Source organism: Pteropus medius, unplaced genomic scaffold (genome assembly GCF_902729225.1).
Source record: "Pteropus medius unplaced genomic scaffold, Ma_sr-lr_union100, whole genome shotgun sequence".
Lineage (NCBI taxonomy): Eukaryota > Metazoa > Chordata > Mammalia > Chiroptera > Pteropodidae > Pteropus > Pteropus medius.
This window is the reverse complement of record NW_024342473.1, coordinates 19,187,501-19,201,459: the sequence shown is the minus strand read 5'-3', so window position 1 is coordinate 19,201,459 and position 13,959 is coordinate 19,187,501. Positions and strand designations below refer to the sequence as shown.

The window sequence follows — 13,959 nt, the reverse complement described above, 5'->3', positions numbered from 1 at the left end:
TCTTAGTTTTTGAATGTTAACCCTTAAGTGTGTATTTTAAAAATTATTGGCCCAGAGGTTTAATTACAGATTTTCAAAATAGGATTTGACTTGAGTTATTAGCATTTTCTTTTTTTCCAATAACCTAGACTTCTTTTATATTTTTGCAGGTTTTAGATACTTAGCTAGATTATGTAAACATTTTTGTCATTTAATACAAAATATAATTACATAAAATATCAGATAAATTAAGTGGGTATTCTTGACTATAATTTTAAATTTTTATTTTAAAATTATGATGGTAGGATAAGTTAGCCAGATGATTTTGTTTTATTTTGGTAAATTAATACAGATTGTGTTGAAGATAATTATTATTATAATAAACTTTTTACATATTGGAGATCCATGTTAGCATGAATTAAAGTATTTAATGATATGTTATATATTGGAACTTAAAGAGAGCATCTATTCAAACCATCTTGACAAAAGAACCAATAGAAGCTTAAACATAATGAAATCGGTAATAATTTCAGTGTTAGTGCATGTTCAGAAAAATGGCTAAGCTTCTCCATCTTTCCTCTTTCCAGATTAGCTAAAGGTGTTCCCAAAATGTTTGAGAGTTTGGGCTGATTTGGATTTTCTTAGGCTTTGGAGCTTATGAGACTTCCAGAATATTGCTTTCAAAATAATTTATGTGATTTTAAACTGCCAGATAAGAAATAATGATCCGAATTTATATTCTGTAGTAACTAGTAGTCACATGACTATTTAAATTCATTAAAATAAAATTAAAAATTTAGTTCCTCAGTTGTACTATCCACATTTGAACTGTTCAATAGTCATGTGTAACTAGTGGCTACTGTATTGTACAGCATAGATAGAGAACATTTCCATCATCACAGAAACCTATTAGACAGTCCTCATCTAAAGCATTCCTCTTATTTTCTGTGGAGGGATATTTTAATTAAGATATATAGCTATTCTCACATACTAAAGAAAATTTCCAATTCATCTCCCCATCATTTGAGACATTTAAAAATATCATTCACCACACAAGCTATGAATCTATTATAAAAAGCACGGGAATGACATCGTCTTTTAACTCATCACTGGATGTGACAAGATAAAAAAAATATTTTTAGCAAAAGCTTCTTCCTTGCATCTTTTCTCAATAACTATCAGAAAATCATTATGCCTTCCTGCCTCACATGAATGTTTCCAATATTAATTATATGAAGGATGCATTGAAATCAAGAGTGTTGTACACAGCTCCAGCCTCTAGAGATAAGCAGAAAGTGGGCTGCCCTGAATTTAGGATTATCCATATGACTAAACTGAATTATCCAAACAGGAAAAAAGGAATCTGTTTTTGCTAACTTGACGCCGATTGGTTATATGAACTACATTCCAAGAATAATTGCGTGATCACTATAAAGAGTAAATATTCATCCTGAAGTAGTCTATCACTTTTAAAAAGTCAGTTTGGGTGGATGGGATAAGAATGTCAAAGATATTAATGTGGATTTGTTCTTTTCAACCAGACTTAACAGTGAAAGGGAGGTACTGTTAGATTTTCAGTTATATATTCGTTCAAGTTGGAATCAATGTTATGATTCTATTCACCAGACACTCAAAATTTCTCTTATTGCCATTCCTGAAGGAGAAAATATAAGTGCTTGGGAAAGAATAAAGACAGTCCCATGATAGCTATTGTGAGCCTGACCTGAAATGGAGGTTAGAATTCTAAAAACAATTTCTAAGTATCTACCACATTTTAATAGAACATCACAAATTACTTAATTGTAACTTTTTCTATTTCTCTTTAAAATAGACTCCTGGTGGATTTTAATTATCTTAAAGCATATATATGTTCTTTTCTCTTAACTTTAAGATTGTTTGTTGTGATATAAAATCATACTTAAGATTTAAATGTACGATTAGATCATTAAATAGAAAAAAAAACTGGCATCTGTGTGCAGGTGATCAGATGACATAAGCAGTCTGGTTTTAATTTGTGGCCAGTACTGATTGTAACTAAAAGAGACTTGCTCTTTTTGTGGAATTGGCTGGCTATTTCCCTACATCTGGAGTTAATAAAGTCTTTGAGACCACATCAGTTGCGCTTTGCCGTAAGAACTCTTTGATCTGAAAAATCGAGACTGGCACAACTGCTGCTTCATAACATTGCATCTATGTTTTTGCAAGCTATGGTTAAGATACCAAAAGTAAAGTTATTTGGCCTGTGTTGGAAATGCTGTTAAATTGGCCTCTTTGAGAACCATGTTTTTCAAAACATTTTTATTATGATACAAACTTTGAATTTATGTTAGGAAATAAATGATAAACTTATAGCAATTTGGTTTTTACCATTTTCATTTAAAGATCTGTCCTTCAAAAGTCCATTTATTTTTTTCAAAGTCTGCTTATAAAAGGCTAACATTAAAAATAAATTTACCTCTAACATGAGCCCTTTTTTCTGCATACTGCTTAAAAATTTTTACAAAAGTAGGCAGGTCTCTTCTGCTTTATGTGGTTTATCTTGATTTTCTTGCTTTCCATGACAGTCTTTATTAACCATTATCTGATCAGCATATTCTTTATTTGACACTGGTTTTTAAATCAGCAAAATCAGTTTTATCCTTTTACTTGCTTTTGTAATTGCAAACCATTTAAATATTTTAACATGTAAGTATATCATGTGTGGAATACAGTGAATTGAATGGGAATAAGGATAAAGAAATATAATTGACAAATTATGTATAAATTTAAGCTGATAAATTATGTAGGTTTTTTCGTGTGAAATGACACCTCAGAACCTTTCATAATTAACAGTGAGAGGCTTACATTATATACTGTTTCCATTTATAACCTGGATAGAGTTAGAGAATTTTATAGTTCATATTTTCAAATCACTGATTGGGTGTGTGTAGTCAATAAGCATTTGTGACCAAAAAAAAAATTTCTAGTGCTGTTTTTTAAATTTTATTGTTATTGTATTTTCTTGCTAGATATGTGGATTTACCATTTTTCATTATCAATGATTTCAGCCTAGTTTGGGAAAATCTGCATATAAAGGGGACAGAGGGCATCTAGCTGTAGTAAATTTAGACACTGAAAATTGATTAAAGGAAAAAAGTGCAAAATTCTTTTTCTGAAAACTTTTTCCTGCCTCTGAACCTACAACCATACACTGTTGTATATACTCAAATATTTCATTCGAACACTATTTTTATGTAATAGCAAGCACTAAGCTAGAAAAACATGCTTAATATATATAATGGAAAAACCATTTTATCTACTTTATTCCCCTGAGTAGGATCCTTCTGGGTAATTCATAGGAATATACCTTGTCCCATACTTCTCGGGTACCACAAGTGTGTTTTTACCTCTGGATTGTGAAAGGTAGTAAACTAACCTGTATTACCATTCCATTAAAAAGACACAACTGTGTAAGTATTAACACAATTAGCGAGAAGACTAAAAATGGACTTTTTAACTTTTTATTTAGGATGAATTTGTAGGATCACATCAGACAGCTAAGAAATAGGACTGAACTGGGGTAATATGTGGTGGTATAACTGCTTCTGTAAGAATGATAGAGAGATGATACTATGAGCTAATACTCAGTGGTTACTGTTCTAAACATTTTGCATGTGTTATCTTGTCTAATTGTCGCATCAATCCCCTGATGCAGGTACTGTTAGCACCATCTTACAAATGAGGAAGTTGAGTCTGGCAGGTTAGGTAATTTGCCAGAAGTCTTTACAATTAGTTAATGCCTCAAAGAAAGACTAAATGAATATAAATGATAGTTTACGTAAATAAAAAATTTGACTCCCATTTTAATCTCAGTGCATGCTTCCTCAACTTTTTTATTGTTGCACAGAAATATAAACTGGGTAAAAATATCAGACTGTTTAGAAGGGCATGAAGTAAATGTCCTCCTTCTCAGTTTTAAGTCCAGGTGGGTAACCACTAATTCTTGTATGTAATTCCAGAAATTTTCTGTACTTATGCAAAAAATATGATTTTTTTACACATGCTCCCATAATTTTAGTAAGGTAGTTACTTTCTTCCACTTAAATGAACACTTAGAATTTTTATTTTGGAATGAAATTTAATGGACTTACCTTATCAAACTAAAAAGGATTATGTTTCAACACTGCTCACAATAAAACACTATTCCATTCTTCCTATCTCCTGATTTACTTTTACAGTCCATGCATTACCTTAAATGTTATTTGTTTTCCTTCTTGGTTTCAGTAGTCATTGTGAGAATGGTTTGATCGTTTTGATTATTAAGGTTTTTTGGCTGCCCATTTAGTTTTTTAGAGAAATGACAGTGTTGGCCATTTGCCAATTCAGAATGTTCATACTTTGCTTATCTGAAGCAAAAGTTTACCAAAGGAAATTAATATTGCTCTGAAAAATTAAATGAGATTTTACTTAAAGTTGTGCCAGATTCAAAAGTTTACTTGAAATTAAAATATTAAAACCCTCCAACAAAAATTGGTCTTAATTTTGCTAACCCTACTAAATTAAGGAAGTTTCTGAACAATTGTGTTGTACTTTTCACGGTCATCTTTTAATAGTAACAAAATATAGTAACATTTAACATTTAGTATTTTGATTTTGATAAATCTTGTAACAGTGATAAGAATGAATTTTATGAACCCAAATTTTATTTTGTGCTGTATTCAAAAGACATTTGTTTCGACCATCACATTTTGAATCGTAAGCTTATGTGGATTTGTGTTTTATAAACAAATCAACATTTATGACTTTATTCACACACCTGGTATAATTGTCTCAAAAGATGCATTATAGGAATACTTGGAGTAGTATATTTCTCTATTCATCAGCTAAAAACAAACATGTAGAGAGTAACCAAGTTAGACATTATATATGTAGATTTAGGCAGTTCTTCAGATTGTGGTCTTTATAGATATTAGGTAGGCCTTTTTGGCCATTTGTATATGTAGCACTCATTTTATATGTGACATGATCATAATTTAGATTTTAATTAAATTTTCTATTTAATTTTAAGGTATATGCACCATCCCCAAATTCAGAAGATTTCAACCGTGAATCTCCTAGTTACCCATCTCCCAAGCCACCAACCAGTATGTTTGCTAGCACTTTCTTTATGCAAGGTAAGTACTGCCAAATAGTTTTCAAATGCTATGGCAGTTGCCTATTGTATATTAGCTAATAATTTAAAGTCATAAGGAAAGAGAATACCTTCATAGGAATTCAGACATGATTTATCTAGATATCTCTAGCTGATACAAATTAAAATTAATTTTAAAGTTTTTTAGTGCTATTTTTCATTTCTGACTGCAATGTAGTTGGACTATCCAGCAAACCATTGGAGTGCCTCATCTAGTATTGATTGAATTTGTAAAGGACTTCAACTGAGAAAAATGAATAGAACTACTCTTTCTTATTTTAGGATTTAAATGTATAAAGATTTTAACAACTCTAGTTTCCAGTTTAGATTACAGATTCATGTCACTCCTGGAATTATCAATATAAATAAAAGTGAATATCATAGAACAGAATAAGACTTGTTCAGGTAGAAAAAGTGTTTCATTTCCTTTAATTCATGTCTAGCAAATTATTTTTATTTGGTCTCCTGTGGTTTTAGAGTATGGGAAGCATATACTATGGGAGCAGTAAATTACTGCATAAGTGGTTCCTTGACTTTACATTGGGGAGTGAAGTCATTGCTAACACATTTCATTTCTAGGCTGACTACAGTATAGTCATTATCAATTATTTAGGTTTACTATTAGAGAAACTTATTTATTCCAGTTTCAGAATGTTTGCTATAATGTACATTGCTTGTTATAGATGAAGGACTTTTTGTGTGTATTTATGGGTATGCCATTTAACTCAAAATTAAATTCAACCTGTCCCCAAATTTGGAGTTTTTATTATCTTTGATATGAATTTAGATCTTTTGAGGATTTTTATAATGATCAACCTGCTAGTTTGGATTACCTGTTTTTCCCCCTCTAACTGTAAAGATTTATTCCTTCTTCTTAGATAGTAATTATACACTTTGTAGGGGAGAAAACTAGATAGAAGACTAGGATGGAAAGGGGAAGAAAAAATATTTGGAAGATACTTTTTGAATTTTTATAGCATCATCAAAATAAAAGAAAATTATTAGCTAAGGAAGCTTTTATATTTCTGTCTTAGATGGGACCCACAATTCTTCTGACCTTTGGAGTTCATCAAATGGGATGAGCCAGCCTGGTTTTGGTGGAATTCTGGGGACCTCCACTTCCCATATGTCTCAATCCAGTAGTTACGGCAGCCTTCATTCACACGACCGCTTGGTAAGCTCTAACACATAACTAGAGTGCAGCAACACTTTGTCCTTACTCGTGTTTCTTTTTAGATTACAAGTATAAGATTTGATTCTGCCAAAACTTCTCAAGTTTGCAATACTTCTAGGTTTATTGCATTAAGCTTGCCTTTTTAAAAAGTAAATGACAATAGTAGCACTCTTTAGCTGCTAACTTGTGACGTTCTTTTCGACCTGTGATAGTAGTTGTCCAGTTATACGTGCGTGTATTGCTCAGAAAACATATTTTAATAGATCATGTCTCTTTCCCCTTCTCTAGAGTTATCCTCCACACTCAGTTTCACCAACAGACATAAACACGAGTCTTCCACCAATGTCCAGCTTCCATCGCAGCAGTACCAGCAGTTCACCTTATGTTGCTGCCTCACACACTCCTCCCATCAATGGATCGGATAGCATTCTAGGTGAGCTTTTTTAGATTGGCAAAACTCCCTAAAACCTATTTGGGGATTTACAGTAAACCCCATGTCTTTCTATATATATTCTTAGTATAGAGTTTTAAAGTGAAAGAAAGAAAGGAAACTTTTTGATTTTCATTAATGTAGAAACTGGTAAGGAACCCATCTTTACCTTAGCTTATTAAGTATAACACATGCAGAGTATTTTCTAGTTTATTTTGACAGTTGTGAGATAGCAGTAGAGAACACCCTTGAAATAATGGCAGAGTGCTAAAAAAATAAATAAATAACAGCATGCCAGCTTGCTAAAAATCTTGATTTGTTTTCCTACTTGAAATATTCAGGAACCAGAGGTAATGCTGCTGGAAGCTCACAGACAGGTGATGCACTTGGAAAGGCTTTGGCATCTGTGAGTACTGATTTTACATGTTCTATTGAATGAAGTTTACAGTGCTAAATGCAGCGATTATATTTTGTGGTTAATATGTGTCATAGTTAAAAGATGTAGTTATAACAGGTTCAACTTCATTACTCATTTAGCATTATTCTCAATTTGTATTGATTCGTGCTGCCCTTAAATTAACTCATGAGATACTCTGAATTCTCTTCAAATCATATGAATCTCTCACCTTTTACTGAAAAGAACTCATGAGAACATTCCCACAAGGTCTGTCCTTCTAACTTCAATTTAAATATATGTCTTTGTCTTGATGGAACATATGTAGATGGAAGAGAAATTTGGACATTGTAAAACCTAGAGCACAGATGACTGATATTAATATTAAATGTATTTATTATTTTAAATATATACTTAGTGAGTTTCCCATTAAAATCAGTCAAGTGGAACCAAGAAAGACAACTCAGTTATTCTTCTGATCTAGAGAAGGAAGTGCTTTCTTAAGGAATTTTTCCAAGATGGATAGTATTTTACATTTTTTTAAAAAGAAAAAATAACCATCTGCAACTGATTCATTCAAGAAATAGGAAATGAGAGCTTTCCCCCCAAAAAGCCAGATTCATTGAAGAATTCATGCTAAAATGAGTTAAAACTGATTCGAAGAAATTCTATAGTATTTTCTTGAACATCTAGGTTATATCACATCAGGACATTAATGACAAAGCAATGATTTGGTTTAATAAGCATTGGTTTAAAGCATTGATTATGTTTTAATATGTGATTCTTAAAATACTACAACCGAAATCCTTTCTTTTGGAATTTTTTCTGGAGAGCATTTACCAGTAATCCACAGAGATTACAAATCTAATTGTTTAAAAGAGGCACTCTCCTTTGTACTTTCTGAAGTTTCTCCTTAGGCTTTTTCTTTCTTTTTTCCTTCTGAATGATATGCCTCTCAGAATTCCCACAGAGAATAGTCTTACATTTCCTATGACAGGCAGTTAACTCTGTCAAACACATTTGCTACTGTTCATAGGAAGGGCAGACCACTTAATGTGTGAGTAATTAATAGGAAGCAACTATTGAACATTTGAGGAGGTAAACCTCTTTGTATGTGATTTCTGCAGATAAACCTTTCTCTGCAGCTGAGCACAAGTTTCTTGAGAAATGAAGCCAAGTCAAATCCATCTATCACATAATGGAGCCCTGCACAAAATAGAGCTCAGTAAATGTTTGTTGAATTCAGTCTTGCATTATATAACAAAAATAGTGATAACAAAATCCACTAAAATATCAGCTATAATTTGAATGTTTACTAGGTGCTATATACTGTACTAAGCATTTTCATGCTTCATTTCATTTAATCCTCAAAAAAACTCCTGTGAGGTTGGCATTATTTTCCCCATATTGCAGAAGGAGAACTAAGGTTTAAAAGGTCAAGTAACTTCAGCTCAGAAAGATTAAGTCGCTTGCCCTAGGGATCACTAAACTGGTAAAGGGAAAGCCCATATATATTTGGTGAGAACTCTGATCTGATGAGCTCTACTACTCTGAAAGAGCAGTGCTACAGTAACTTGTTTTACAGGGTGATGAGGATTAAAGGTAGTTGTCCCACTTTTTTGGACTTATTCCCACCTGATGAAAACTACCTACTGAGGAAGAAAATTATTCTATAGTATTAAATTTGATTGTCTCCCAGATATTTGATTGGCTTGCCATATTCTTTCTGCTGGTTCTGAAGGAATCCAGTAGCAGTATTTCACATGTAGGAAGACAAATAATATTTGAGCCCTCAATTCTAGCCAACTTTCAAAAATATAACCTGCATTTCTGGGGCTTTTTTCTAAAAGATCTTCTGTTTATTTTATTCAAAGAAAACTTATGTAAAGGAATCTTGACACATAGGTAGACAAGAATTTGTGATATTCTCAGTGGTCCTTCAAACTCCTTTCCAGTTACCCTTCAAGGCCTTGACCGTTTTCCGGTATTATGACCAGCATACTAGCCAACCAGTTGGCATTTGGAAAAGAAAATCCAAATTCACTGTGAGTAGAAGCCAGAGAAGAATGTTTAATCTAGTTAGTGGGTGGGCTTTTGTTGTCATGGATACTCAGCTCTGTCATCCTATGTTGTTACTAGGCAAGAGCTGCTAGGTCATTCCATAAATCATGTCTGTCATAGCTGACGGTGATGCATTCCATCTGCTCCATCACTGCATGCCATAGTCTGCACACTTCAAATCCCTTCCTTCAATCCATCTGCTGTCCCCCTCCCCATCAGACACCTCCTCCAAATACATTCTTTCTCTAACTCCATTACAGATTCGCATTCACTTAACTGCTCCCAGAATGTACTGAAAGACAAAAAAAACATTACATTGGGGATAGGAAAGATGAGAAAAGAAGAGAAGAAGGAATTCTATAAGGATTACATTTAAGAGTCTGACAAACGTATCAAAATTTTATTTTATGTATTATAGATCTTTGGAAATTGTGACCATGAGTATTTTGAAATTTTTAAGTTCTTAAGAATGTGACTTTTTAATATAGCTTCTAGTTTTAGATGGTGAAACACCATGCTATTATCATTACGAGTTATTTCTAGATCCCCAATTGTCTGATATATGTCTTAGAAGGTCTTTCATGTGTGAAACATCAGAGGGTACAACCTTTGTTCTTCAGTGTAGGTATTAAAGAGCACACAGAATACTGTGTGATTAAACATGTAAGGCCAGATAATACATTTGCAAAGGTTCTTTTCTTTTAGGTTTAAGCCTGGGTAATTGTGGTCTTAATCTCAGGATAGCTAGAAAGAGAATTGTACATGAAAGTGTTTACACAAAGTTCCCAAAGCCTTGTGGATTATGCATTAGTTTAGATAATAAACTAGGATAGATAGAAGGAAAGGAAAATCTGGGTATCCGTGCCATTTCTAATGTATTTCCCTGAACATTTGCCAGACAATAACCCTTTAAGATTGTGCCCATGGAGAGTTATATAGAGGAAGAAACATCTGGTTTATTTCAGTGCCTAATACCGTATCAAAACACTTGGTCTTTAATTTAGAGGAGATCAAACAAGAGAACTGTTTAACTTTGTTGATTATATTAGACTTCTTTGTGATAATTTATGTTTTGATTTTTCACCAGGGGAGACTCATGGGGGGGGGGGGGTGGGGGGGGCGGTCCGCGGTCAGTAGTCTCTAACAAAAGGGAAGAAAATTCAAGGAAGTTGACGTTTAAAAGTAATTCATGAAATAAGTTTCTTTGTTCTTTAGACTCAATAACATTAACATAATAAAGATTAACTGAAATGTGCACTGTGGTGTTTAAAAAATTGGGCCCACAGTTCCAGGGTTCGGTTTGGGAGCTCTCCATTGTTTCTTTTTTGTCTGAGGCCCTTTTCATTACCCTCTGGCTTATTGGCACCCTGCTGATTGGAATGGACCATGACTGATAGGAGGAGGAGCCTCATTTGTTGCAGTAAAATGAGGCATATTACCGTTTAAGCCTGGCAGAAGGTATTGGGAGTTATTCATCATTGGTCATTTAACAGTAGAAGGACCACGGCTGCATGCAGAATGAGTTCTTACTTTGTGTTTATACTCTAGATTCTAAATCACTCCCCATCCTCATTTTTAAATGACTGACTTTTTTTCTTCTTTTTTTTTTTTTTCCCTAACATCAATATAGGAGTTCTTTAAGGTCAGAAAGTACAAAAAGTAACGTATGCCTGATTTAGATTATTCTTTGTCAAATAAAACCTTATGTTTAGAACTTCTTAAAATAGCACAACAGTTTCTACATAGAATAAGTATGATTTGTTTATTACTTGATAATAAAATAAATATACAGAGGTAAAGTTTAATGAAATGATCTGTAATCTAAAAAGCTGTTATTTTGCCTTTTTAATGTTGTGTTGCTCCTCCTCTCCCCACATACATACACATCGTTTTTATGAAAATAAAAGGGATAAGAAAAAGTCGTATAAGTTGCCAGGCTGCCTGTCAGTTCAGGAAAAGTATTAATAATAATTCTGTCTGTTATCACTTTAGTGTAGGGCAAAGTAGAACCAGGGACTATGATGGGTGAGTGGAAAAAAATGGTTTTTTATTGTACAAATGGAAAAACTGCTTTTGAAAAAAAAAACCAGAAATTATGTTTTTATACATTTTTGGTACTGCTTCTCCTGTTTTCACAGTAATTTTTAAAAAGCCCACACCTTGTATACTTTAATAATAAAATAAAGTGCTAAAAAATTAATTTAATTTCAAAAGCTCATACCTGTTTTATATACAGCATCAGAGCATTTTACTAAGTCATTGCAAGGTAGTGATATATAACTTTAAAGTATAAATCTTTTCCTTTGAGATAAAGTTGTCACCAGTTCTTGACATGGTTAGGGATTATTTAGCACTACAGGCAGAGTTATCAGGGAAAATAAGAGTTGATAGTCTACTTGTATGCTCAGAACGTGGTATAGACGCATTAGTACATCAACACTAATTCTTAGAAATGGAACCTCACCATATTGTTCTCAAAGCTTATACCATAAAACTGATTTGTAAATGAATTCATCTTTATAACAAGTTCTTTTTACCCTTTTGGTGCTTATGTTACTGACCTTGTTACATAAATACTCAGATAAATACTACCATTTACTGAACCTTGCTTTTAATCAAAAAGTATTATAGCAAGTTTCAAGTGTAATTTAATCACTTGAGTATTAAAAATATTGAGCACCTACTCATACATGACTTTGACAAACAATGATGGATTCATTGTTGAACAATATAAGGCCCCTGCCATTCAAAGAGCTTACATTCAAGGAGAGAAGATAAAACAGGTATACAAAAATGTTAATGTAGAGAATAGTGTGAAGTAAAGAACCAAAAAGAAGTACAGGTTGTTCTAAGAGTATAAGGGAGATGAAAATGAGCATAAATAGGGAGATGACATTTGAGCTAGGCACTTGGATATGGTGTAGAAGTTCATCAAAGGGAAGTTAAGAAGTAGGCATTTTGAAAGGAGAAGCTATGTTCAGAAAATGAAAAAATATTTTGTTTGGATAATAGGGTACATAATAATATAGGTGGGTTATATGGCAAAAAGATATTTTTGTGACCACATTATGGAAGACATGAATGTCACTCTTTTATTTAGTAGGCAACAGGAAGCACTACATGAGATTTGACTGTTCAAAACTGGTTGAGGACAGTAACTCAAGCAATTATGTATGGAATGAAAGGAGCATGGCAGTAACTAGAAATATAAAGACTTAAATAGTCCAGCCACAAGTTCCAGTAAAGGTTTGAAGAAGTGTCACGGCAGTGAGAATGATTTGTACCTATCCCGGAAACTAGAGAATTGTGGGTATTGATATCTATGGTGGGAAGTGTGGAGGGGCAGGGGAAATGAGAGAAAGTGGTTTTGGTGACCATGAGAAAGGTAGTGCTAACTGAGGTAGAGAAAACAGAGTAGAGATAGGAAGGGTAGGAAGCTTGGGGCAGTGATGAAAGTTGGTTTGGACATACTGATCTTGAGATGAAAAAGAATAGACTCAGATGAAGAAGTCCAGCAACCAGTTTGAACATAGATATATCAACTTGGGAGTTATTCACAGGGATGTCATAGTTGATACTTTGTGAAGAACGGTATTACCAAGAGATAATGAAGAACGGTATTACCAAGAGATAAAACACAGGTAAATAAAAGAAAGCTGAGACTAAAACTGTAAAGATACCTACATTAAAGGAACTGAAAGAGCAAAAAAGAGATGGGGCCTAGGTAAATACACCCAAAGATTTAAAAGAAATACTCAAATGATAACTTACCGAAAGGATGGTTTTCTTTCAACAAAGATGTATATATTTACAAGCACTGTTGTAGAATCTGAAACTACTGCAGATTCTGTATAATTCAGATTTTGTCTGAATAAGACTAAGTCCTTTCTCTTCTGGAACCTACATTTTACTAGGGGGAAGGGTAAGAGACGGATAATAAATAAATTTGGACAGTTAGAGATTAATGTAAGCAGTGTGAAGAAAACAAAAGTAGGAGGATGCGAAAAGAGGAATGCTATTTCTCCAGTATTTTCATGCTATTAATCCTTAGAGGCAAATCAAAAATCAGTGAGTTGGTCTAGGTTTTGATAAAATTTTGCATGGAATTGAAACTTTTCTTCCTCTTCAACCACCACCATCAATGTCATCAACCCTTCCCTCTTTTACCAGTATTACTGTCAACATATTTCATAAAAGCTTCCGTTCATAAAAGGTATAATTATTTAATCTTAAACATGAAAAGTAGTGATTTATAAAAGTAAAGGGATATGTTGAGATATATTTGTGATGAAGCTCAATAACCTTAATCTATGTATATGTTTGAAATAAATTACTGTTGTGTGCAGTCAAATAGGAACCAAAATGTGATCTTTAGCTAATTTTCACGTCCCCTGACTTTTTTCTTTTCTTTTCTTTTCTTTTATTTTATTTTTTTAGGCGAGGCAACCCTTGGTTGACCTCGCAGATTGCAAGGATCTCGTCAGCTTACAATCCCTTATTTTTTATTTTTTACGCCTACAGCACCTGGTATTCCTAGGTGGTCTCCCATCCAAGTACTAACCAGGCCCGACCCTGCTTAGCTTCTGAGATCAGACAGAATCGGGCATGTTCAGGGTGGCATGGCCATAGGCCCCCTGAATTTTTAAAAAAGTAACAACTCTGAGACCAACAATATTGATCTTATACTATCTCCCTATTTCTAAGTCTTCCCAAAAAAGTTTTTGAAATCTTTTTGATTGCTTTGCTTTTCC

At 33.3% G+C, this 13,959-nt stretch overlaps 1 protein-coding gene and 1 non-coding gene across 9 annotated transcripts in view; one reads left to right on the top strand and one right to left on the bottom strand.

The window, feature by feature from the left end:
• TCF12 (transcription factor 12) overlaps window positions 1-13,959 on the top strand; it is a 292,841-nt gene that overhangs the window by 246,294 nt on the left and 32,588 nt on the right. For all 8 annotated transcript variants that reach the window (XM_039865490.1, XM_039865493.1, XM_039865496.1 and 5 more), the window contains 4 exons: window positions 5,027-5,132; window positions 6,184-6,323; window positions 6,612-6,756; window positions 7,095-7,159. In XM_039865490.1, coding sequence (XP_039721424.1) covers window positions 5,027-5,132; window positions 6,184-6,323; window positions 6,612-6,756; window positions 7,095-7,159 — 456 coding nt within the window. The remainder of the gene's footprint in view (window positions 1-5,026; window positions 5,133-6,183; window positions 6,324-6,611; window positions 6,757-7,094; window positions 7,160-13,959) is intronic.
• Window positions 13,721-13,839, bottom strand: LOC120604739 (5S ribosomal RNA). Its single transcript, XR_005653400.1, has one exon. It is a non-coding gene; the product is annotated as a 5S ribosomal RNA (ribosomal RNA).